Source organism: Neolamprologus multifasciatus, chromosome 18, assembly GCF_963576455.1.
Source record: "Neolamprologus multifasciatus chromosome 18, fNeoMul1.2, whole genome shotgun sequence".
Lineage (NCBI taxonomy): Eukaryota > Metazoa > Chordata > Actinopteri > Cichliformes > Cichlidae > Neolamprologus > Neolamprologus multifasciatus.
The window spans coordinates 15,705,374-15,731,344 of record NC_140456.1 but is presented as its reverse complement, the minus strand read 5'-3'; the positions used below and the strand labels follow the sequence as shown (position 1 = coordinate 15,731,344).

Sequence of the window (25,971 nt, the reverse complement as noted above, 5' to 3'; positions counted from 1 at the left end):
TAAAAGTATACCATGGCGTAGTGTACTGAAATGCTAAAAATGTGATTGAGTCGGGTAGCTAATGATGAGCTAGCTTCCTCTAATGCTAGCTGAAACTAGCATCACTCTTTACTGTTATTGTTGGTACAGTAACAGTAAAGAGTATCAAAAAGACTGTTTTAATTCAGTTGTAACTGGTTCTTGTTTTTTATTTAGATTATAGGGCTTCTCCGAGGACTAATTTTATCAAATAAGTTGTTGATATTTTAGTACTTTTGAGCCACTATGTTGTTTGTTGCTGCATTGTGAATTTCTTATGTCCTCTTTCAAATTAAAAGCTCTGTAAGACAGAAGTCATTTCTGTCCCAGCAAGGCTTTTTCTTGTGAAACAATTGCAGGAACCCCGTGTCAAAAATTCAACCCAATTTTAATATGAGAAAATGGGGTGTATGGAATTATTTATGGGTTTAACCAGCCAACCTTTGATGACTGATTACTAATTCACGTGTTATTCTGTCACCTTGTAAAATTAATGAGGGGGGTGAGAGGGCTTCAGAGAGGGAGAGAGTGATTATCCATCCCACAGGGATATTAGCAGAGAGAAGAGGACACCCTCGGGGAGGGCAGTGGGGCACAATCACAAAGTGTTTTCTCTATATTTCTGTATGCACACATTAGCGGAACAAGAGCCAAAAATAATGGGCAAAAGGTTAAGGAAGGAAGTGCTAGGGTAATCAGTTTCCAGTCCTTTAAAACAAACCACAGATTCAGTTAAAAGATGTTAAAAACTTCTATATGTTTATGCTGAGGCCACAGAGACTGAGGACTTTGTGAACTGTCCATTAACATAGTCTAATAAATAATTTGTCATTTATAGTTGGTTAATGTTTCTAGCCTGGCCATCCAACCATGTGCATGTGTGTGTGTCTTATGCGCACTGCAGAACTAAAGCATATACCAGCTCGCTGTTCAGCACTTGAGCACATTTTCAGCTCGAGTGTAGCCAGAAATAAAACATGCAGACATTCACCAGACTATTTTATAAGTAGATCTGTGCATTCACTTTAACACCAAAACATGTTTTACACAAACACATACACAAAGTGGATTTTCTTAGCCTTGCTGAACTTTATACATATTTTTTAATCTAAGTCTGTGTGGGTTTGGAGGTTTTGTGTAAGGTCTTTCTTGTGATTGTTAAGACTGATTGTGGAATAGAAAACTAATTGACCATCACCAATTTGCTGGCTCCACAATGCAGTGATGTACACATTCACCTCGTCTTTTCTGCGAGGTGGCACAGTTGCTTTTAGGGTTGGGTCCGGACGAGTACCAAATCAAACACCAATCAGACCTCTTGTGAATAAGGGAACAGCTAAAAGTAGCATTTAATTTTAATAATCCAGCTGTGAAAATTGTAGCTGTGTGAATAATCTTTGCTTATGGGTTTGGGCTGATCAATCATGACATTATTTTTGCTCCAATTGACATCTGAAAATCATTTTAACAACCCATTTGGTGTAATCTCTCTTAGATGTTGGAGTTGCAACACTGATGCACATTTCTTTCTTTCTTTTTTGTATGTGTATAATTTGTGTATAATTGTTAATGTGAGAGAACTTGATGTATGCTAACAGCAGCTGGAAACACTCAAGCTTTCAGCCAGATTTCCCGCGTCGCCTTGGCAGCATCTTTGCCTTAGCCCATAGATGCTTTTCCAAAAAATGCTGCTGCCCACGCACACATAACCTTAATTACACAAACACGACCCCAAACAGGACATTACTCACTCATTCTCTCTCCCTTTTCATATTGAAACACAAGGTCAGTGAGTGTTCCTGCAGCCAGGATTGTGGGGGAGAGGGCTGACTGTAGCAGAAGGCTATACCATTGGCTGTTGCAGCCCGTCCAAGGCTAAGGTGACCAAGACCCAGCCATGTGCTGCAAGGACTCAGCGTTCCTCTGTGGCGGTGGAGGTCATTCTGTCTCGCTCTCACTCTCTGTAGCACCCTCGCTCTCTCTTCTCCATTATCTGTGCGAGGCACAATTTCAGCTTGAGTGCAGCCAGAAATAAAACATGCAGACATTCAACAGACTATTTTATAAGTAGATCTGTGCATTCGCTTTAATACAAAAACATGTTTTAGAGACTTTTTATTAAATTTTCATCCCTATTCAAAGAAAAACTTTTCCCAAAGCATGCTGATCATAATAATTTGAAGGGATTTTAAAGAAATGTTTTGGGGGTTTTTCTTTTAATTTGTCATGTCAGAATTTTTTTTACAAAAAAACTTGCAGCATATCAGGCTTTGATTTAGAAAAGTACAAAATACCTGACTATTAAATTCAGTTTTATTTATACAGCGTCAAATCAGAACAATAGTCGCCTCAAGATGCCTTATATTGTAATATAAACCCTACAATAATACTATATGTTTACCTATAGTGACTATATCAGAGCAATGGGGAATTCTAAAACTACATTTAGCCGTGCTTGTAGTGCAATTGAGGCCTGTATTGTCTACAGTAGAAAGTTTTAAAATTCATTCAGATTGTCTTTATTTAGTTCTTTTACTGACAAGGTTGATTTCATGAATGATTGTAAAACCTTTTTTTTTTTTTTTTTTTTTTTTTTTTTTTTATTTTAAATCTCACATACCAAAATTACTAAGAGGCTCTTGGCTGGTAAAATTTCTCCTCTGGTGGAGGGACCCTGGACAGGATGAAGTGATAACAGCTCTGAATAGGTTTACTGTCACTTTTTCAAATCGGCACAGTTTGTGTGCAGGGTCAAGCCCCAAACAAAGGCTGGACTGCTTCCATTGTCCGATTAAGACAAAAAGAGTCCTGCTGATGCTGTGGCTCTTGCTGCTGTAAGGACGACTGATGGGATTTAAGTGCGTGTCCCGTCACCGAGGGCAACCTGGTGCCTATTAATCGGGAGAATGGAGGAGATGTGGCGAGAGAGTGAGGGGGTAACGGGGGTGGGGTGCTGCCGATGCAGCAGTGCCGCCTGGGGTCAGGAAGAGGGGTATGATGGATACAGCTGATCGCCCTGTAAGGAAGTTTAGAGGGAAAGAGGAGGAGGCTCCTTCTCCAGGACATTAAGAAGCCTCTTTGTCATGCTGTCAGTCAAATAGATTCAAGGTGGCCGAGATCTTTTTCAGGAAGGAAAAGAAAGGAGAGGTCCCATTGTGAAAAGTGGATCTCTTTGGATGCCTGATAAACACAACAGACCTCTTTCTTATGTGCTCTCCATGAGTGTGTGCTGAAATTAAGTTAGTGTGTTGGATGTGTGAACCTTTGAGAGAGTGAGTTGTCCTTAAAGGGGGGAAAAGGTTTAAAGATAGATTTAGTGGAGAGCTAATGATTATTTTCATTATTATTTAACCTGCCAGTTGTCTTTATTATTATCATTATCTGTCAATACAAGAACATGGATTCGGTCTTTTAAACCTCAAACAGCCGTCGTATTTTGAATTTAACAATTTAACATATTTAAATAGTCGAGGAACTGAAGCATCACAGCTGAGAAACTCTAACTAGAACTTTGAGTCTTATAAAATTAGTTAGTTGATTAATTATCAGAAATGTTGACAATTAATTATCAATTGTCAAGATGAATTTGGGTAGATTTATACCTAGTACAAATTTTTCAGCAATTTATTTGGAAAAAAGATGAAGACCTCTGTTTAAAATAATAATAATTAATGAATTAAATAAAAAAATAGTTTTTGAGAATTCAAAGAACAAGAGGCAGGATTGTGACTTTTTTCTCATAAATATCACTTTTAGAATTGTAAAAAGTTAGAAATGAGAATAAAGTACAAATTATGAGGATAAAGTTAACTGAAAAAGTCTGAATTCCTGGGTTAAAGTTAGAACTTTGTATTGGTTATGCTGATTTTTTTTGGTTTGTTTTTTGTCTTAGAATCCCAAAGGGGTCATGACCCCCCCCCCCCCCCCCCAATTTTATTTTTCAGGGCTCTTATTCTCTTCTGTACATTTCAGTTTCAGTAGTTTTTTAGTTTAATTTTCCAAAGTATAGTCTTCAGGTACGTGCATATGTTGTAGAATGATGTAGTATAAAAGTTGTGAGAATGAATTTGTTTTAAAACAACACTCGGCCCTTTCCAGTGATCACCTCTGAAGTCTCTCACATCTTCAGCAACTCCATTTGACTGATGTTTGGTCTGCGTGGAGGATGGAGGGCAGCCCAGGCCAGCTCCTGGAACTGGATGACCCCTTTGCTGGTTTGTCATCTGATAAGCGTAAATGTTTTGATAGCGTTGGCCCTTTCACCATGATCCATAGATCTCTCTTTACACCCCATAACAAACAGGGCTGTCTAAACAGCACTTTATAGCCAGGACAAGGCCTGGTCAACCATTATCAAAGATCTAATCTGAAATGAGCCATTGGGTTCAGACCAGATGTTAGAAGTAGCTGTGAAAATGGTAGAGGCTCAATTGGATGAAATAAAGGCCAGTCATGAAATATGGATATTTACATGAATTTGGCTATAAAAAGCTTTTATTTTCTCTCTTTTATGCAGGGTCAGGAATGATTGACTTGTTTCCAGTCCTGGAGTAAAAAAATGATGTTTTAGAGAATGTATTTTAACCACTTTAAATTCAAAGCAACAAATCTTTGTCTCCTTCGTCCTCTTGCCCTTTAGCATTGACCGGTGTTTGACTGCTGCCAGTGACAGCTTTACAGTATGCAATAGAACTTATTGTTGCCTTATTCAATATGGCTTCCCTGAATAAGTCTATAAATGTATTAGGGTCCTGTGTCTCTTTCCCTGTTGTTTCAGCTTAGGTGAACTGGCGTTCAACCCAGCAGTGTTGTAAAATGCAGATTGGGTTCACTAGCAGGCCTCCTGTTTTATTACACAGTCATGGACGCCATTGTAAATTATCGCTTGTCCTTCACTTTCATTCGATTATGCTAGCTGGGAAAATATTCTGCCACATAATCTAGAGGGTGGCAGATATTTTTTTCAAGTGATGATGCTTTCTGCAAGTCTAAAAGTTTGTTGCAACTATTTGTTTTTATGTGGGCTGATGAAAAAGATGCCCATCAACTTAAATTTGACATGTAACTTAGTAAATGATAGAAAATTAAATATGTGCAGTCTCTCACAGAATCAAAGTGCCTGGACTTGTTGCTTGATAAAGGCTGTAGAACATTCTCATAAGTGTGTCCTTCATTAATGACAAAAAAAAGTGTAGTTTTATGCATCTCACTTGGATTTTTACTGGAACTGATATCAAAACTGGGAGGACGGGTGATACTAAACTTCCCAACTCAATTGGAAAAAATATTAATCCACATTAATATGCTACATTTGGCATATTGCTTCCTGTTGAGCGGCAATAAACGGTCAGTAAAGGTGGAGATTATTAGTCACACAAAATTTGTTTTTTTTTATCAGGCAAACAGAGAAAAGTCCATAAAGATTTAGTTTATCATCCACTAAGACGCAGTTTTATCAATTATCAGTGTAGTTGCAGATTAATTTAGATTTGAGTGAATAATCAATTTTAGCCAATCAGTCAACTGTTTCAGATATAGGATATTCAGTTGTATCCTATAAAGAACATGCTGAAATATTAGTTATTCCTATAAACAAACAGCTGTAGTATACAGTGTTTTCCACTTTTTGAGTTTGTTTTCCACTTGCGTCACATTAGTTATCAATTTGGCAGACCTTCGGCACGAAATGATGCTGGCCCTTTGTCCATGGCTGAGATTTAGTTTAAGGTTAAATACCTTGCCCTTAAACTCTTCCTCTGGGCCACAGTGTGTGGCAAGGTCACCACTCCAATCAAGCTAGTGTTAACACAAAGACCGCTTGTCCCCTAATGAATTAGCTCTACAGTTTCTCAGCGAGTTAATACACCTCTCTCCAGACCCTCGCAGGCCTTTCCAGCCCTGCTGGCCTTTCACACGCACCCCCTAGCCCCTAATTTTTAAATGAGTTTTATAACTGGACAGTAAACCTCCAGTGGCTTAATGATGATGACTTCTTCATCTGCCCAAATGCTCCTTTTGTCCACCCCTCCTCCTGCCCAAGACCCTACCCCCGTTCCCTCTGGTCACACCAGGCTTTAAACCTTGGTTCACCCCACTTTATAGTTGCGCAGATAATCTCCTACGACGCACAAATGTGCATGTGCACACGCGCGCGCGCACACACACACACACACACACACACACACACAAATGGACCCTGGGGCTATTCTCTGCACTGAGCCCTGCTCTGTCTCTTTCTCAACGTCTTTCTTTCTGTTGCTGCTGACTTCAGCAATGGCATTCAACTGGAATGTTTGCCTTTGTTTGTTTGACTCACTGGAAAGCCATGAATGACCTTAGCTCATCTGCTATCCTCACTAGCACTGATTTGCACTTCAGGGCTCAGCAGGTAGCCCTGGGGAGTAGGAGTAGTATTTGGAGGAAGAGGGGGAGGTTTTGAAGAAGGTTTGGGGGTTTTAATAAGGAAATGAGACCGGCAGATTGTCAAATGCATAGCAAACAAAAGTGCAACTTGTAACACCTTTGACAGGTAGCCCACTTGTCGCTAGTAGAAATGGGTATTCTGTTACGGGAATTTCCATGTGGCGGTTTTGTCGTTTTCTTACTTGTTTTTTTTTTGTTTGTTTGTTTTGTTTTTGGTTTTTTTTGGACAGTATAGGACTCTTTTGTTATCATAACAGGGTTATTAGCACCGTGTCCGCTCATACATCTGATGGATCTGGATTCATTCTTAAAGTTGAAGCCTTGAGCTGCTGTGTAACAACAGGTATCCTATGTGCTTCCATCAGTCATGATGGAAGCACATCAGGTTAGACAGGTTGACCATCAGGTTAGACAGGTTGATTAGATTATATAATGGAGCAGATACAAGTGTAGGCAAATTCTCTTGTAGCTCAGTCCAGGGTTCGGCAACTGCTGACTCAGCTAAGTCAAAGCTCCAGCACTCCTCTGGGATTCCAAGAGAGGAAGAGCTCAACTTCCCTACCCCCTTCCAAATTTAAGAGCCCAGAAAGCCCAAGATCTCCCATTAATGCTGGTCATGTGACTTGTCTTTCCTCAGGTGGCAGTGGCAGGAATACTTCCCCTTTGTCCCCTTAGAGCTCAATACAGTGGTGAAGGATGGGCTCAGGGGCGGGCAAGCATTCAATCCACACTCTTTTGTTTTGCTGCACAGTGTCTTTTGAGGCCAAAGAAAATGCGGGGTTTACTCATTATCTCCATTTTAAATGGGCTATTTAGGACAGGCTGTGTCAAAGTCAGAGGCTTAGAGATAAATCACGCTGACAGCTCTTTTCCCCCAGTTGAACTTGCGGTTGTGCTGGTGTCAGTTGGATCTTTGTCAAAATTTCACTTTCATTGCAATGGATGGACTACTGCAGGTAGTCTGTGTTTACCACCCAAAAATGCCAATTATAATTTAATAAAGCGCCTGTGAGTCACTCTGATTTACTAAGTCTGGTCTAAATCAGCAGTTGCTTGGAAAATTTCACAGTCAAACTCAAACCCAGCATTTAGACAAATGTCTGACTGAGTGAAATGAGTGCATGAAGCACTAATGAATGCCCTGATTGGTTCGTGTGGTGGTTTACAGCTGCCGTCACACTGAATGCGCTGCAATATACCCATTGGAGAGGAGGTGAGAAGAGCTCCACACAACTTGATTAAAACAACTGTTGACCGTGTCTGTGGTAATGAACTGGAACGTCAGTCACATGGCTCAGTGAAGCAGGAACCCGGGCCAGTAAAGGAAGATATCAGATAATGGAGTCATTTATGATAAAACCATGTTAGTATTTTATGACTTGTTGGAAGTCGTCTCGTCTTAAAAATAGCATTTTTAAGCCAAAATGATCAAATGTCTGTATGAAAGAGACCTAGAATCCTAGGTTCACTGTTGACTATTTCTTCCCTGCTGGCAAGTACATGTGAGTTCACTTGCTGTTTACCTGACAAATTCTTGCAAACATTTCAGCAAGAAAACAAACACAGAAGCCTTTGGATGCTGCACAAATCATGCTGACTCTACATGTTGAAGGCCAGAGCAAAATATTCTTGCATTTTCCACCCATTAGAAACAGTGAACAGTTTCCTGCTACTACAGATAGCCAATTGTCTTTCCCATTAAAAGTCAAGTAATTAAAGGTGTTGCAGAATTTCCGCTACCCCAGAAAGAGAAAGTTTGAGGAGTGTTTTCAACCTGACTCAAGAAAATACGGTGTAGACTGAGGTCATGTCAGCCTTAAGTCCTTCCTCTCTTGACAATGTCATGCCAACTGTGATCACTGGGCTGTAATAACATACAGTTCCCCAACATCTGCCAGCGCCTGTTGATTTGTGGTCCATTTCTGTTTATTTATTTTGACCAGATGAGCCTCCTGGTATTTATAGCAGGAGTAAAAGCCTAATGTGGGGTCAATCCTGGGTAAGGGCTATGGAGACAAAATGCCAAAGCTGACCTGACATTCTTGTCGGGGACAGATCCTTCCTGGTTCTGGAGTCTCTCCCACACACACACGCAAACAAACAATAAAAAGCTGGGTGTGGCCGTGAGAGATTGAGTTGAGCATAGGATAGAAAGTTTGATTTAAAGACTTGTGCCCCCCTCCCCTCTCTTTGCTTCATTCTTTTTGAAAATGAAAACTTCCACATGACACAGTGCCCATGCAGGATGTCTTAACGTGCTGGGGGTCACACGTGGCAGGGCGCTGCGGCTGTGTGGCAGCGGGGAAATGTAGGCCCTCTCCTTTGTCGTCTCCCCCCAACACACACATACACACACAGAGCTCTGCAGGCCTCCAAGAGCATCTGTCACCACGGGGGGTCAGCAGGGCTGTAATGAATGAGCCCCCAATGGATACCCTCCCTCTTTGGCAAATGGCGTGGGACGGAGGAAGGCCTAGGGGGAGGTCTCTGTGTGTGTGTGTGTGTGTGTGTGTGTGTTTGTTTGCATGGGAGAGAGAGAGAGAGAGAGAGAGGAGGGAGGGTTTCTGCTGCAACAAGGGAAAGAGTGGGATTTCCAGTTCTCTGTAGAGGATAATGACAAAGGTGGCTACCAGAAAGGACTGAAACTCCATATGCTGCCTGGATATCAAAAAATAAAAGGATTTACCATTTAACATGGATGATATTTGAACAGGTGGCTTCACGTTTGGGATTTACTACATTTGATTGGAATTTTAAGCTGCTCGAGGAGTCATGGAAGGTACAGCAGAAGCTTCTTAAAACTGTGCTGTGTGTCACATGTGGCCCTGATTCAGCATTATTGGTACAGGTTCTTTTTAGCACCTCATTCAGTTTGTTTTATTCTCACCGCACCCCCCCCCCCCCTCTCCAGCCCCCATCACTTTTTCTCTCATGTCAGAGAAGGTGTCATTTTTAATGTTAAGTGTGTGTTGAAATTTTTCCCAAATTTGTGCAACAGTGAGGTGTAAATAAATATTTATAAAATTCCCCTTAAAACTGGCTAATTTCATTCAAACCCTGAATTAACTAGCTGCGTTTGTTTGATTAGCAAACATCAAATAAAGGCCAAGTGTCAAGTTTAATTGCTTGATACCAGCATCTTTTCCTTTTTATAAATGCAATGTTAGACAAAACACATTACCTTGCATTTGTTTGACTTTGTTGCAAAGCATATGCTAAATCACAATGTTATTAAAATGGGTGGAGGGTAAGCAAGTTTAATCCTGCCTCTTTCCCTCTGTTTAAACATTGTAATGTAATTATGCAGCTGAGCAAGAAACAAAAGGAGCCTGCAGAGAAAGAAAATGCCGGGTCAAAAGTAAGATTAGTTCAGTTTGATGAACTTTTGATCTGACTTCTTTTCAGGGTAAAGCTCTGATATGGTTTTGATGTTTAACGGATCACATATTGTGTAAGAAGAGATTTCACAAATAGCGCATCAGCTACAACAAAACATGAGATGGGAACATTAATTCTAAGCAAGCTTTATTTATTTTTGTGTGAAGTTGTCAAGAGGAGAATCTCATTTTAACTTTGTAGTGTACTCACAAATTGAAGAAAATTCACACCTCTTAGTTAATGTTGAATTTCCCTTTTTTAAACTGAATGTAGTAAACAAGATTTCATTTTCAAGATTAAAAAAAGTTTTGGCTGCAGTTTTTTTTTTTTTTTCCAACATTTTTTTAAGACTGCACATGAAGTTGACAGATCAAAGTAAAATTTCTTAAACAATTATGCATTTTTTTTTAACCTAAATTATTATTATTTTTTATATATGCATTTTTGTATCAACCTATCTAAACAGAACATACTGCCATTGTATTAATAATGGATGTATATTTTATAGTTGGGCTGTGCTTGCATGCATTTAAGAAGCATTGTCTTTAACCATTAGCTTAATCCTGTCCCACTTTCAAGAAATTTGCTTAAGAAAGAAACTAAAACAGCACTTAAGTCTGAATATTTTCTCGCGTTACATCACTGGAAAAACAGGACTTTATTATGTAGCACCTCGGGCTTGTCTTGTTTTTGTGTCTAAATTTATGGCTTCTTCAGCTTCATCTCCAGAGTCATCTCTGCCTCCTGTTGTGATGTCTACCCGTCACAACCAGATAAGCATCAAAATATTTAAAGACTCTGCTCCCTGGGTAATTAGCTGGTTGCAAGAGCTTAGGTTTGAGTTTTACATCAACAGCTGCGGGAACACTTGTGGGAGGACAAAACATAAACCAGAGTTGTATTTCAATTTTCTTTCCACCTTGAATGTTTTTTGGTAAGCAGTTCTGTTGCATTGGTGTTACAGGCGGATACGCTTCTGCTTTGTGACACGCTGATGTTTTTAAGTCTCTGATGCACTGTGTCACGCTGGCTAATCATTCACAAAATGGGTAAATATAAATTGAACCAGCTTGTGTGCACTTTCTATTTGAAGGACTTGGACCCCAGACAAGCTACTACTTTTTTCTTTTCTTTTCTTTTTTTTTTTTTTTGAACAGAATATCTGTACAGTCAGAGGTGATGACTGGGTAGATTTTGGCTGTCAATGTTTTGAAAGGAACTTTGCTTCTGTTATATCAAAGCCTGATTGGCTAAACAATACTTTGTCAAAGGGTCAAAGTAACTTAAAGCCATTCAGAGGGTATTGACTGTGTTTTGAGTGCTGCGGCAACACCAAGTTGTACTTTATGAAAATGGCCTCGGGGCCGGGGAAACGTAATAGTGGGCTTTCTACACAGCTATACATATACACATGCCACAGGCTGAGCTGCACTTAATGTCCGAGTGCCTAAAAGTGCCCTCATTCATTTTGTGAATGAGCATGCCCTTTGGACTGTGGGTATTAGTTGCAGCTTAAATCATTTTGGGGGGGCTTTCCAAACAGCTGTAGTTTTTTTTTTTCCCTCAAATTGCCAAAAAGTAGACTCATCAATTATATTTTATTATTATTAATTATTTAGTATAAAGTAAATACACTGGATATAATTGTTTATTTTTAGTTTGTTTGTTTAAACATTATAGATGTTTTGTGGGGGTTTTGTCTGTAACTTGTATGTTCTTTTTATGAACATCCAGATTTAACATTCAAGCACAGAAAGTATAATTTTGACTATCTGGAGAAACCCTTAGCATAGTTAAACACTCTGAGCTAATCTTCAATCTTCCTGCTGCTTTCCCTCAGGTCTTCAAGCAACGAGGGAGTGACATGCCTTTGATGGAAATTTCTGCCGAGTGATAGCGATCCAGCATGTAGCAGAGTCCTGTCACACCTGGGAACAGTCTGACTGCGTAAGTCAGCCTGTTTTTTTTTTTTTTGTTTTTTTTTTTTATGTGCTGCTAATGTTTCCTCTCTGAGAATTTCAGATTTCACTCTCTGCAGCTCATTTTGTCCGTAGTGGTCTTCTCCAACCCTCTGAGTGAGGATTAGATTAGCTTTTTCTGACCCAGGGTCACATTCATGCAATCTGTTGATGCCACCCAGGAGCTGTGGAATGGCCTTGACTGACCATCTGACAGCCTGAAAGGCGGTTTTAAAGTCACCATTCATTGACGTGACTTCCCAGCGTTGGCCATTAGTCTTTGAACATTAAACTGCTTCTTCTGCTCATTATGTTTAACCATCCATCAGGCACACTTCAGCTGCTGACTGACCTGAAATACCCTCCACCACTGCAGCTGACCTTAGCAACCACCTGAGTCACAACATCCGTTAAGTGACCCCTACCACAGTCACACTTTGTTTTAAGTTGCACAGGTGATAAAAGGTCATTTTTTGGCATTCACCTCGCCCAAGATGGGTTAATGACAAATCTGTCCAGTGGGGCTTCACACTCAGCCAAGCAAAGAAGTCTCCGGAGCCTGTTTTGACATTCAAAACGAACAGGCAATGGCTACAAATGTCCTCAGGCACCCAGCTTCTTTCTTTCTTTCTTTTTTTCTTTTAGCCATTAGTCATTGTTTCTCTGTGCAGCCACCTTCCTCCATCAGTTAAGCAAGAAGTACTGTAGCTTCGTTCTCTTAAGCTGCTTATCTCTTCCACAGCACAGTCAGGCACTGTTAATCTTGTCTTTTGTCTGTGTTGGTCAGATTCCTCCCCAGGAAGGTTGTTAAGTAAACACTGAGTCTGAAACCTGTCCAGGCACGGGCAAAATTGCACCTTCAAGGCAAACTGCAACTTAATTTCCACCTTACCTCTTATTTACAATATTATAAACAATGTTAGGAGTTTCTTTGTTTTGTGTGAAAACTGTAGATATTTATTCACTGACTGATATATTCAGTCAGTCATAATTAGTACTTTTTGTTTATTTTGTTACTTACACGCACACACATCTAAAGCACATACTGTTGTCATGTCACAGCTGTGTGGGATCTCAGACCTTAATGAGGAGTTTTTCCTCCAAACAGCTGAAGGCTAAACTGGTCAAATGTAGTCCAAGGACAAACATGAGGCATTTCAGGCCAAACTCGTGTTTCAAGAATGCAGCGATTAAAAATTTGTCTCTGCTGAGATGTTTTGACAAGCTGAAAGCTTTGAGTTTGATTAGGCGTCTTTAATAAATGGACACTGAAGTGCTGTTCAGTAAGTGAAGCTTTCTTTTTTCCACACTTGGAGTGCTTTCTGTTTCTCCTGCCCTCTGTTTTCTTCTCTTGCTGGCTTCTCTGAGACCACATGCTCAGCCCTCTGTCCAGCTGCCACCTGCTAGCAAAGAATCGGCCAACCACGGGCCCACGTGGCCGACCTCGGCAGATGTCACTGAGTGGACACTAGGAAGGGGGTGGGTGGGAGGGCAGGCAGAGTAACGGCAAAGAGCAAAAGAGCAAGGCCAAAAAGGGATAGGAAAAAAGGATTGGCCTTGGCCATTATGTTTTGACTGACATCGACAAAGTAAAGTGCGTGCGTGCGTGTGTGTGTGTGGTTTGTGCTACTACTGACACTGTCTAGTAGACTAAACATTTTTATCATTAACAGGAAAGATCACTGCAACTAAACATTATTTTAACAGTTGATATGTGTCATGTTTTTTTTAATGATTGACTTCAAATGTAGGTTTTTTTCTGACCAACAGTTCAAATTCTGAGAACTGAGCAAAGTTTGCACATTTTTGTAGAAAAATTAACATTGTTCACATGAGATCATGTAGATTTTAGCATCCAGTCCGGGGTTGTGGTTGGATGGAGCCTGGATCTGTTGGGTTTAATTTTTATAAAGTTCTAAAATATAAAACGTGGGTCATGCTTCATGTCTGTGATGAGATCTGAGCTAGGAGATTCATCTGCAGTTTAGGCTTGTGCAGCTTGATGCATAAACCCATATTGGTTCTGAAATATTTAAGCTGGTTGCGCCGGGTGGTAGTTGATTAGCAGTTTTCAATAAAAACAAAATTTGACTCACACCATCAGACCACAGTAGTGTTTATTTGAAACATGAATATATTTTCTTCAGAGATCTGTTGCTTTTTATATTTTGGCTCTCTGTTGAGCTCGCTATTAGCACACAGGAAATAATCAATAACTTGAGATGAGAAAAACCATGACTGTGTTCATTTCCTCATGCTGCTCTTTTCTCTCCCCTTCTCTCTGCTCCCACAGATAATGGGGAATTCATACGCAGGGCAACTGAAGTCTGCCCGATTTGAGGAGGCTCTCCACAACTCTATTGAGGCGTCCCTGCGCTCGAGCAGCGGGAATCCACAACCCATCTTCACACAGCTGTACTTAGAGCCTGAGACGTATCCTGGTAACATGGAAGGTAAGAAGCTCACAGCAAGCTGGAAAAAAATCAGTTTGAACTATATTGAGATCATTGGACAGCTTTAGAGACTTAGCCTTATGTAGCATATATTTACATTTTGTCAGAGGGTTCACTAAACATTCCACTTTTCTGTTGAAGTATTTCTTAAAATGCAGTTAAATTATTAGTAAAAATAATCTTACATTTTTGTAGCTGATATGAAGTCGAAAGCTGGCGTAGCACTCCATGGCAGGGAGCACCCAGGGCACGAGCTTGTGAATGGCAACTCTTCCAACGATCTGGAGGAGCTGGAAGACGAAGACGACTCGGACACCAGCAGCCCTCCACTTCCCTACCTGCAAGCTCCTGCACCGGATGGCTGCTGCACCCTGGATGGTATGACCTCTATGCATCCATCCATCCATTCATTTTCTTTTGCTTATCAAATCCCACCCCGCTGGGGCATTTCTGTGTGGAGTTTGCATGTTCTCCCCGTGTCTGTGTGGGTTCTGTCTGGGTACTCTGGCTTAGTCCCACAATCCAAAGACAAGCAGTTAGTGAGGTTAGGTTTATTGGTGATTTGAAATTACTCATAGGTGTTAATTTGGCATGTGAATGCAAACGTTGTGAATTCATTAGTATGATCTCAGCAGTGTTGGGTTGTGTTGCTGTTCCAGAATTTTTAACAAGCATGTCAGAAGTATTACATTTTTGTAGAAACTTTATTTGTTTATTATTACAGATATAATCTCTTATTCTACTGTTTACTTAAAAAAAAATTTTCCTCCTCCTCATCTCTCAGGCTTCTGTCAGGCCGGGAAAGACCTCCGCCTAGTCTCCATAGCAACAGAGCCCATCGAAGTCCCAGCAGGCTTCGAGCTGGTCGGTGCCAAGTCCCCCACTGTTCCTGAGCACATCTTGGTGTGCGCCGTGGACCGGCGTTTTTTGCCTGACGAGAATGGGAAAAATGCACTTTTAGGTCAGTGTGTTCCCGAGCGTTCGGATCAAGTAAACGAGCCAGAATGACGTAATGAGCCGAGTTCCTGCTGAACTGAGCACGCTCTGTTGCTAGCTGGCACAGGTCATGCATTAGCCTGCAAATGTTTGGAAAGCAATGTAATTGTTGCGTTTTTATGTCTTTTGCAGGTTTTTCAGGAAACTGTGTGGGCTGTGGTGAAAAGGGATTCAGATACTTCACCGAGTTTTCCAATCACATCAACCTGAAACTTTCCACACAGCCCAAAAAGCAGAAGCACTTAAAATACTACCTGGTGAAGAATTCTCAGGGTGCTCTGTGCAAAGGACCCCTCATCTGCTGGAAAGGTAAATATACACTACAGACTCCAGACTTTCTAAAGATGTATGTAAAGTATATCAAACTTTTATCTTACACTACATTTTGTCAGGGTTTGATGAGTTTTGTTTGTTTGTTTTTCCTTCCTCTGTTTCTTAGACGGTAAAACGCGTCAGTTTCTCAGCAGCGCATCAACCTCCAAACCCGGCTCGTCGTCTTCCCTTAGCAGTAAAGAAAATGGAGGTCCCAGCGGACACAGCTCCTCTCCTTTTTCCCTTTCAGGTGAGATTATACTGCAGTGTTGCCTACGTTTTTACACAGCAGAGTTAAACCTGCAAGTCAGCAGCTGAAATTTAACAATAACTCAAGTAAGTTGCATTAATTGTGAGTGTGTAAAGTTTAAAAAAGAAATTAACAAATTTCACCTACTCCTGTTTAATAAGGTTGTTTTTCCTTTTTCTTCTTCTTCACCGGATACCCTTCCTGACTCATCCCCTTTTGTCTCCTCCTGGGAATGAGCCAGGCATCTTAGGCAAATGTAAATGTAAAGCACTACACTATGATCGTATAACATGTAAAAATGGCTGTAAAATTAAAGCCAGTGAGGAACTCTTGTAGATTTTATGTATGTTTAAAAAAATAAATACACACAGGAAGTTGTTTTACTACCCCCTTTTACAAAAAAAATACAATACAAAGATGTTTCATGTTTCTCATTTAGCAGCTTAAATCTCACCCCAAACTCCAAGTCAGCAAGCCTTGCTTCTTACTCAATTATTATTGTTTTGCTTATTTATGTATGATCATTATTTTGGCACAAAGACAGGAAAAGAGACAGAAACTGAGAGAAACTTGAACGATGTGGCTAAACTGAAAGATTAATTAGCACAGCAGGATGCTAAGGCCACCCAGAGAGTTTCATCTCCCATAGCTGGGCATGGTTTGTCGTGTTTTTTTGGTCCTGTCAAACTTACACTCAAACAGATTGATCAGAGGTTCAAATTTAATGGATGGATAGATGTTAATTCACAGTAAGATAATCTGTGGCACTTTCAGGGAAGTTTATAAACTGTGTAAATAAGTCTGGACTTCAAGTCATCAAGTGTAGCATAATAATGACAGTATACATTTATCTATTCCACCAAAGTGATATTGTTTTAGTTGATTATATACTGACAGCTTGTGCTGTTGCTATAGGTTTTGGTTGCTAAGCTCTGAAATTTAAGAGTTGAGCTTGAAACACCATCTTGCTGCATTAAGCTATTTATGAGGCTTTGTTTGTCGTGTGCCACTGCATTTGGTTGCGGCAGTGCTTTGATGTGTATTCTGGCTGCATAGTGACATTTTATTAGAAGTAAATTAGAAATAGTAAAAGTTTGTTAGTTTTTAGTACATTTTAACCAGATTTTTCAGTTTACCACGATGGCTAACTAGCTAATGCTTACTTTTGTTAGTGTATCTGTTCCAGTCTACAGATTCTGATAAATTTTGTTTGATTCTGATTATTTTTCATAATCATAATCATAATATTTTTAATATCCAAAGCTAAAATTTCACTGAAATCTTTGGAAACGTTCAAATTTTCTACCCTAAAAATAGTATTCAAATCGGAAACAGTCAAGGAGAAGGCTTGGTTTATTTTATGCTTTTGAAAAGCATCCTCTTATCAACTTGGCTACTTTTTTGGTAATGCAGGTGAAAATAAATGCAGGAATTTAAAAGCAACACAACTAAATAAAGCTCTGGTTATTTATAGAAAGACCATGTTGACTCTTCAAGGAGATGTTGTTCTTCTTTGACCTTTCACAGCGAGAGCGCTTGTTCCTTCTATGATTGGAAAACCTCCTGGGCTTATAGTATTGATTTGTTCTTAACCTGGATGCTGCTTGTAAGCATGGCTCTTGCACATTAATATAGACAGCTGTGCTGCAGGGCTATGTATCGGCATTACTCTCGCCTGATGTCTCGTGACTGCGACCTTCAGGTACATCCTTCTCCTTAAGAGGTTTTTGACACTCATGCTTTGAAAGACCAGAGGATAGAATTCATAATAATTCACTTCACTGTCTCCAACTCAGGTGACTGTGTATTCTAGAGCAATTGATGAGAAGGACAGTTATGGTCTGTTAATAATTGTACAGTTGACAGTTCATACTGACACAGATCTCATAGTTTGACATTTGTTTGAAGGCCAAAGGCAACAAAATGACCAATCACAGGAACGTGTGTGTGTGTTAAAGCCACAATCCTGAGTTATAGGAAACATTCGTATGAAGTCGGTGGACAAGGGAACCATGTATCATTGGGTGCATAGTAGCTGTGTTTTGATATTGTAATGCTTTTGTTTTTATCTACAGATTCTCCACCTACCAGAACAACGCAAGCATCCTCTGTCTTTTTTGGGAACCAGGAATGTAGTTTCCTCAAACCACTGGCCTCCACACCTGGAAACAAGACTCTACCAATAGGTGAAGAGTTTGATTGGTACATTTATAGCTGCGCATGTCAGTTTGTTCTGTATGTGGTAGGAAATAAACACGATAACATAAAAACTGTAGTCCCACATAGCTGATGTATCCATGCTTCAGTGCTGGAATTTAAAATTTAGCTCCTGGCAAAACCTTACCTCAAGCTTTGTGTAAAAAAACAAAAAAACACTTCATGAATATAAGATTGATTTATGCTACAGACTGCTTAGAAACACACAGATACATGCATGTGCTTACTTACCAGTCAATGCTGGAGGAAGAAATGCTATAATGACTTTTTAAGGCCTTGCTATCTATTAGCTCCTTTACAAGGTTGCTATATTGACAAGCTAAGGGTACGCATAGCAATTGATGGTTTTGTGTGTTGCATACACTGTGAATATGAGATGGGAACATGGCCAATTGCTACAAGAGTGCACGTATAGGAAATCAATAGCCTGCCGTTAGTACTGACTTATTTTTATTTATTGGTTACTCTGCAGACAGTTATAGTTGGGGGAAATATTTTTATATTTGCATATCACTTGTTCGCTTTTTCGTTTTCCATTCAACTTTTTGTAGCATGCTGGCAGTTAGCCACTGTGCTGCAGGCTGAAATATCGCAACATGGCACCATTGTGTAAGGAGAGCAGGGAGGCAGACCAGCATAGTGACAGAAACTGGAAAGGCAGGAGCAGTTTTAAGGTGGATTATTGATAAAAGCACAAAGCTGAAGTTTGCAGGCAGGTTGGCAGTTAGACAAAACAAGACAGGAGAGCAGAGATCAGAGTCCACAAAGCATGGAAGTGGTCAGGTACAGGTCCAAGCAGGTCAAAACAAGTTGGGGATGATTTCAAAACACACAAAGATAATCTAGAGATTGTAGCGTAAATGCTGCAGGAGTTAAAAGCATGGTTAGAGGTGAGCAGGTGAGATTTGCAAGCATGTAAGGTAGATTTGGTGTGTGACTGCATGCAGACGACTTAAAGAGTAAAGAAATCTCAGACGAGGCTTTAGTTTATAACTAGATGGCTAGAATGAGTCAATCAGTGCTTTGAGTTTAAACATTACACCAAAAAGAAACAACGTGTCAACGTTGTTATTGTCAGCTTATTAACTCGGTAACGTTGCAGTTTCACAAACTGTATTAATGCGTAATCTGTGTTTCAGTACCCACAGCTCTTCGGGTGAATGTGCCAACAAATAGCCTGGCTGTTGATGGGCGCCCTCCATTACTCAGCCCCTCCCAGGTGTCCTTAGGGCCTCATGGTCAGGGGTATCGCACTGCTGATTTAGGAGATAGTCCCGGTAGGATCCTTTCTGAATGCGTACTGTGTGTTATTTTTAATTATTTTCTGTATTGACATTTTTTCTTACTTGTCTGTCTTTAATGTTTAGTATTGTCTGCTATGAACTCCGGCCCTCCAAAGAAGCGCCACCGGAGCTGGCATCCCAGCTCGTTGGTGCCAGTCCCGCCAACAGCTGTCCCCGTGCCAGCTCTTCGGCCAATAGTTTGTTCTCCAGGTTTGTTTGTTAAGCCACCTTCAGGGGGGTGGGGGGAGGGGGAGGCTGAGCAGTTTATTTTCTTCTGGGTTTTAAATTTATCCTGTTATGCCATGTGTTCCTTTTTTTTTTTTTTTTTATCCATTAACGCTGGATTGGTGAGCATGTGTGTGCAAAGGAGTGTGTGCAGAGAAGTGTCTGCACACCCTCATTCCCCATGCCTCTGTTTGAGGATGAGTATGCACTAATGTCCCTGACGCTCTCTGGTTGTTAAGGATGATTCACCCAGCATTGCCATGGTGATAGAGCTGGACAGTTTGTAGGGCAAGTGAATTAAAAAGAATTGCACGATTAGATTATTTCTGCCACATTGTGTACTGACAGAAATAATAAAAAGGCAATCTGGGCAGAAGGGCCAGAATGAACAGGGTGTACATGGTTGCTAATAAAATAACCAACAAAAATTGTTCTTTTGTTCCACTAAATCAGCCACTGCAGGAATTAGGATGTGCACATTTTTTTCTCCATAAGAGGAACATCATTAAATCAGTGTTGTGTTCTGGTAAGATCACCAGGATAAAGCTATCCAGCTGTATGTGTCTGTAAATATGAACATAATGTTATGTCTTCACTAAATGTCTCACATCCATCCAGTTTACATGTAAATATAAACATCTCTTTAAAGAAAGTATACAGCGCATAAGGAGCTTATTTTACTAATATTAGTCAATTAATTTGAAGTTTTCTCTTTAAAACAATCAGTCTTATTTGTATACAGGTTAGTTACAGATAATTAGCAGGCAGATAGTAAGACAGCAACTGGTAAAAAGAGAAAACCAATTTAAGACAAAGTTTAAAAAGTATCCCCTAAGTGTACATAAGTGAAATAAAAGCAGTTAGAAAGATGAGTAATTGCAAAGCGTTATAAACTAGTACTAATAAATTAGGAAAAAAATGCTGACAAGAAGTCAGTAAAGCAAGTGATAAATAAATATTCGATAAAGTAACTGTTTATAATCATGCAATCCTTACAATTGACTTACTAATCTGAGAGTAAAAGTCTGTGGTTATAGATACAATTAAGTAAATAAAACGAATCTCTATAGAGCATCGGCAGTCAAAACGTTAGGCTTTAGGTTTATATATAAAGATTTCAGTACATCTAGCTGCTTTCAGGCATGTCACCAGACTGTTCCGGCGGTTCAGGCCATGAAAGCTAAAAGCTGCCTCCCCAGAGGTTTTTGTCCTGCACTATGGAACAACTCCTGACTCCTGAGGAGCTGAGGGGACTTAATAGTTCTGACATTAGATGCACTGGAGACACATACCCTGAAGTGTGAAAGTATACAACAACACTGAAAAAGACAATGAGCAAAAATATGTTTTTCTTACCTTCTGACTTGGTTAACAGGAACTGGGACTTTTTAAAAAATGTTTTCTTGACTCACAGCCAGTCAGCGTGTTTCTGCATTCTTGTTGTTATTGGTATCTCAGAAGCATTGTCTGCATGGTGAAACATCTCCTAAACTGTAACTATGGCTAAAGTTTATACTGACACGTAATTGCTTTATCATCCATAAGGGCCGGGATTAGGAGTAGCCTCTCCTCAACCACCTGTAATAGGCGTCATTCAGCCCCAGCCCGTCACCATTGGAGAGACGGTCATCGTGCCCGACAACCTACTCAACTCTGCAGGAGTCCGACCTGTCATCCTCATTGGTACCAGTTTTAATTCACTGATATGTTTCTTCATATTAAACATCACCTTTCAGCGCATATAAACCCATTTTAATGCAAATTATTGTATTTTTTGTTTGCTTAAACTGTAAAAGGCAGTAAAAAATCTGTGTGATGCATTTTTGTGGATCTTTTTAAATCTTGATGCTCGTCTGCATACCTTGGTTGTAACGAGTGGTTTTCTGAATATCTATTAGCTTCTATTAGCTCAAATTCATACACTCACTGGATGTGGGGGTTTTTTTGTTTTGTTTTTTTCTTATTTGGACAATTGTTTGTAAACCCTAGAGATGGTTGTGTGGAAAATTTACTCTTAATTTCTGTAGGTTTCTGAAATGCTCAGACCAGCACGCCCAGCACCAAAAAACCATGCCAGATTCAAAGTCACTTAAATCCCTTTTCTTCCCCATTCAGATCAGTCTGAACTTAAGTGGGTGCCATGTGATGACCTGTTAGATTTTTTTTTTTTTTTTGCCTTAAACAGTAGAACACGTGTACCTAATAAAGTGGCTAGTGGGAATAAGGTCTGCTTAGTTTTATTTATGTATTCATTGAATCTTTATTTAATGACAAATTCCCCTTAAGATTAACAACTATTTTTCAAGGGAGACCTGACCAAGACGGCAATGTTACATCAAAAAAACGACTCAGTCAAAATAATAATTAGCTTCTTACAAAGTTTTATAGCTCAAATGTTAAATGTTTTACACGTCTTAAGTGGGCTTTTTTTGTTTGTTTGTTTGTTTGTTAGGGGTTGTTTTTCTGGTTCATCTAATGCCAAGTTTTTGTTTTTAGGCCATGGCACTTTACCTTACTTCTATGGAAATGTTGGGGACATAGTGGTGAGCCCCCTGCTGGTCAGCTGCTATAAGAGCAGCCAACTGTCAGATAAAACCCTGGAGGCTCTGGGGCTCAACAGCAGCCGGTTACTCAGCGTGGAGACGATGATTCTGCTCACTTTACAGTATTTTGCACGTTTAGGTAAGCAGCCTACACAATCACTGCTAGATGTGTGTGTTGCTGATTCATGCCAGTGTTTTTAGGTTTTCATATTTGAATTTTCCTCTGGAGGTTCAGAGCAGATTCCTCTGAGGGAGGAGCTGGAGCAGATAGTCTTGAAGGCCATGCTGTGCTGTCCCGGGGGACCTGCCATCTCCCCCCTCCAACTACCCTGGCTGGCTCGGCTGGAAGCGAGCGTCTCTGGCGGCAGCGTCCAAGTGGTGGTCACAAACAACTCTTTGGGCGAAGGCATCTCTGAGTCGCTGCGCTCTCTGGCTGAGGGTCCTCCTCAACAGCAGTGCCTGCCAACCTATGTGGTCATTATATGCGCCTCTAAGATGAGCGGCAGCGAGTTCTGTGTGATTGTGTTGGGTGAGTGTCATCTTTGTGGTGAAACTTGTGTGGGATGCAGTATCTAGACTGAACTCTAATGTAAATTTACCTGTTGGATTCAGGAAAGTATCAAGCGCGGGCCTTAGCAGAAGGGATGCTCACAACCAATGAATTTCTGAAGGAAATCAGCTACGAGCTCATCACGGGGAAAGTCAGCATCTTGACATCTCATTTCAGAACCACCTCTCTGGGTAAGATGAGTATCCATAAGTTGTGTTCATTAAAATAATCTTGAGAAAAATACTAATTTGTCTTTTACTAATCATTTTTGTCTTGATTGGCAGCAAAACAACAGTTACTCAGCCACATTAAAAGTGAGCATGATCAGCAAATGCAATGGTGTAAAGGAAGGCCTGTATTTGAATTAATGTTGTTTAGAATTGAGATAAACATCAACTAAAACCTTCACTGCTAATAATAAAAAACACGACGGTGGTGGTGGTGACACATTCACTCTGATATGTTTGATAGTGAGTGCACAGCCTGCTCCCATCCCTCGCTCTGTGTGACTGTGGTGACTGCTTGTTTCCAGGGGACAACCTCGACAAACAGCTGGTGCGATACCAGCGCAGGCGGAAAGGACAGGTCATCCAGCCCTTTCAGGGCGATGTCACTGACAACATCCACTCCCAGGAAGCTGCCAGCATGTCACCACCATCAGACTCAGGTTAGACCGCTCTCATGCTCGCTGTCAAAGTCTTTTTCAGTTTTTAGCAGGCAAATTGAAGACGAGGCAGCAACATCTCTCTAAATCAGCATGTGGATCATTCACTGTCAATGTTAAGTCAGGCCAGTGTCCAGAACAAAATCAGTTAAGGTTAGTTTGAGCTACGGAGTGTTTTTAGGCCCTGTACCTCATCCCACAGCGAGCCACACCTCTTAAACTTTGAATTCAGTCTTTTTTCTTTTTTAAGTCCCATTATCGCAGGTGTATAAAATCAACCATGTAGATCTACACTTATTTTCCTTTTCGTTACCATGTGTGCGACTAATCTTACTGCACAGTTTAATCGTTCTGACTGGATCTCGTCTCTCCAGATTATTTTCATCTCATTGTAATTTGTTGACAAAAGGGTGGCTACAGTACGTGTGCAGGTTGAGGGGACTGCTGTTGTGATTTGGCACCATTTAAAAAAGATCTAAATTAAATTTCATCATAGTTTGTTTTGGGGAGGTTTGTTTAGGCAAGCAGTGATACTTTGCTGTGGTTAGGATCTGCTTTTCACATATCTGTAAATCATCCTGGTGCTAACTTTTGTGTTTCTTCTTTCAGATCTTTTTACAAAGGGCTTCCAGATCTATCCGGCCCAGCTTAATGTGGCTCGTAGCCTTCTTTCTCAAGTGTGCTCCATCGCGGATTCAGGGACACAGAACCTCGATTTAGGGCGTTTTTGCAAGGTGGACTTTCTGGTTTTGGTCCCTCCGTCTCACATTCTGGTCCACCAGACAGCACAACGCATCCGACAATCAGGTGTGTACAAAACCCAAAGGAAGAACTGTTGTTGTTTTGTTGCAGTGCTGTATGAAATCCTCACGTTTTTGCCTTAGGTGTACTTGTGGACCTGGGAAATGAAGACCCCTCCACGGCCCACCTGAAGTCAGACAAATATGTGGTGCGTCTTGACGGTGATGTTCACGCCAAGATGGAGGCCTTCATGAAGAAAGTCAAACAGAACCCCTACACTCTGTTTGTCCTCATTCACGACAACTCGCACGTCGACCTGACAAGGTAAAGGCGTCTCCGACAGCACAGATTCTCCCATTAAAACCATTAAGGGTCACTTTGTTTTGCTCTGCTGATAATTTAAAGCAGCCTTTAAAAAAGAAGAACTGACTTTTCAAGCTATTTCACCATTGAAGAGAAATGTTGATGTTGCAATGAAAGCATGAGAGTTTTGCTAAAGTTGTTGTCAAACATTCTTAAAGTTATTGTAAGAATTTTTCTTTGCTCGTGCAAATACTAAAGTTCAGTCATGTGAACACTGTCGATGGCCAGTAGGTGCTGTCTTTTCTCATTGTGGCATGTAATTTTACAACAAAACACTATTTATTGTTAAAGTTCTTTTTAATCCCCTTTATTATCATGATGGGGAAATGCTCAATGTTTTAGTCTTGCTGGTCGTCACCCAGTGAGATCCCCTTTGCAAAGATTAGAAACATGCAAAGCTGTAGTATATTTTAGTCTTTTGCTTTATGCTACATGTCAGTTTCAGTCTTTAATTTTAGTTAACTATTATAACTTGTCTTTCTTTGTTTTGTTTTGGGGGGTTTTTTTCCTCCCAAGAATTTTTTTTCTGTTATTGCCAGAATACTAAAACAGATCACTTCCTTTTTCCCAGAGGGGATTATCTTTGGACCGACCTCCCACACATCAGCCAGTTAGACCAGCATACAAAGCTTTTTGCACAAAGTTGTTATTTCAAAACCATGTTAAGTGTTATTAAGTGCTGTGCTAGGATAATCATAGTAAGTAAAAAAAATATCCATGAATTTATTCAAACACTTTCCCCACCCTGATCTATTTTCAGTGCCCTGTCAGGCTCTGTGTGCCACGGGGAGCTGCAGGGTTTGGCTGACCGGGTGGTGAACTGTCAAGAAGTCTTAGATGCCATGAACCTCTTGGTCCTGCAGGTCAGCTGTTTCCCTTACACTTTGCAGACCCGCCAGTCTCGAATCAGCATCCACAATGAAGTTCACTGGCCGTCCAACGACAATCTGGTGAGAATGTTTGTTTTTTTTACATCCATCCATCCATTCGCTTCCGCTTACCCTCTTTCAGGGTTGTGAGGGGCGCTGGAGCCTATCCCAGCTGTCATAGGGCGAGACACAGAGTACACCCTGGACAGGTTGCCAGTCTGTCGCAGGGCTAGCACACAGAGACAGACAACCATTCGCACTCACATTCACACCTATGGGCAATTTAGATTAATCAGTTAACCTATCCTCCCCTTGTTTTTTTAACACTAAAACGTTTCTTTAGTTATGAGTTACGCAGAATGGTCTACAAAACACCACGATAGGCAGTCACTGGAATGGCAAATACTAATTTCTTATGTGAATTATTTATCATAAATGACTTTACTGCAGCACACTGGCATATTTCCTGTGCTGTGGTTTAGCTACTCCCCCTGCTGTGGTGAAACTGCAGTTACAGTTTTAGACCTTTTTTAAAAAGGGTTTAAAGTAACTCGAGCCTCGTGTTAAAGAGTTACAAGTCAGAGAGAAAGGGAACCAATATATTATAGAACACATTAGGCTCACTTTCATATCCAGTATTATATATGAGGATACTTACTCCATGTTTTGTAACTAGGCACAGCGTTTCACCAGTGTGCAGTGTATCATTAAGAACAGTCAGGACACAG

At 40.5% G+C, this 25,971-nt stretch overlaps 1 protein-coding gene across 9 annotated transcripts in view; it reads left to right on the top strand.

Annotated features, from left to right (window-relative positions):
* Window positions 1-25,971, top strand: part of greb1l (GREB1 like retinoic acid receptor coactivator) — a 46,604-nt gene that overhangs the window by 10,504 nt on the left and 10,129 nt on the right. For 4 of the 9 annotated variants that reach the window (XM_085139605.1, XM_085139607.1, XM_085139601.1 and 1 more), the window contains 18 exons: window positions 11,660-11,766; window positions 14,071-14,230; window positions 14,426-14,608; window positions 15,015-15,191; window positions 15,359-15,535; window positions 15,666-15,788; window positions 17,864-17,974; window positions 19,145-19,282; window positions 19,373-19,498; window positions 21,059-21,196; window positions 22,010-22,195; window positions 22,286-22,585; window positions 22,669-22,797; window positions 22,891-22,920; window positions 23,139-23,273; window positions 23,880-24,077; window positions 24,155-24,335; window positions 25,135-25,324. In XM_085139605.1, coding sequence (XP_084995731.1) covers window positions 14,074-14,230; window positions 14,426-14,608; window positions 15,015-15,191; window positions 15,359-15,535; window positions 15,666-15,788; window positions 17,864-17,974; window positions 19,145-19,282; window positions 19,373-19,498; window positions 21,059-21,196; window positions 22,010-22,195; window positions 22,286-22,585; window positions 22,669-22,797; window positions 22,891-22,920; window positions 23,139-23,273; window positions 23,880-24,077; window positions 24,155-24,335; window positions 25,135-25,324 — 2,679 coding nt within the window. In that variant the 5' untranslated portion in view covers window positions 11,660-11,766; window positions 14,071-14,073. The other 5 variants (XM_085139609.1, XM_085139608.1, XM_085139603.1 and 2 more) reach the window with 4 other exon arrangements.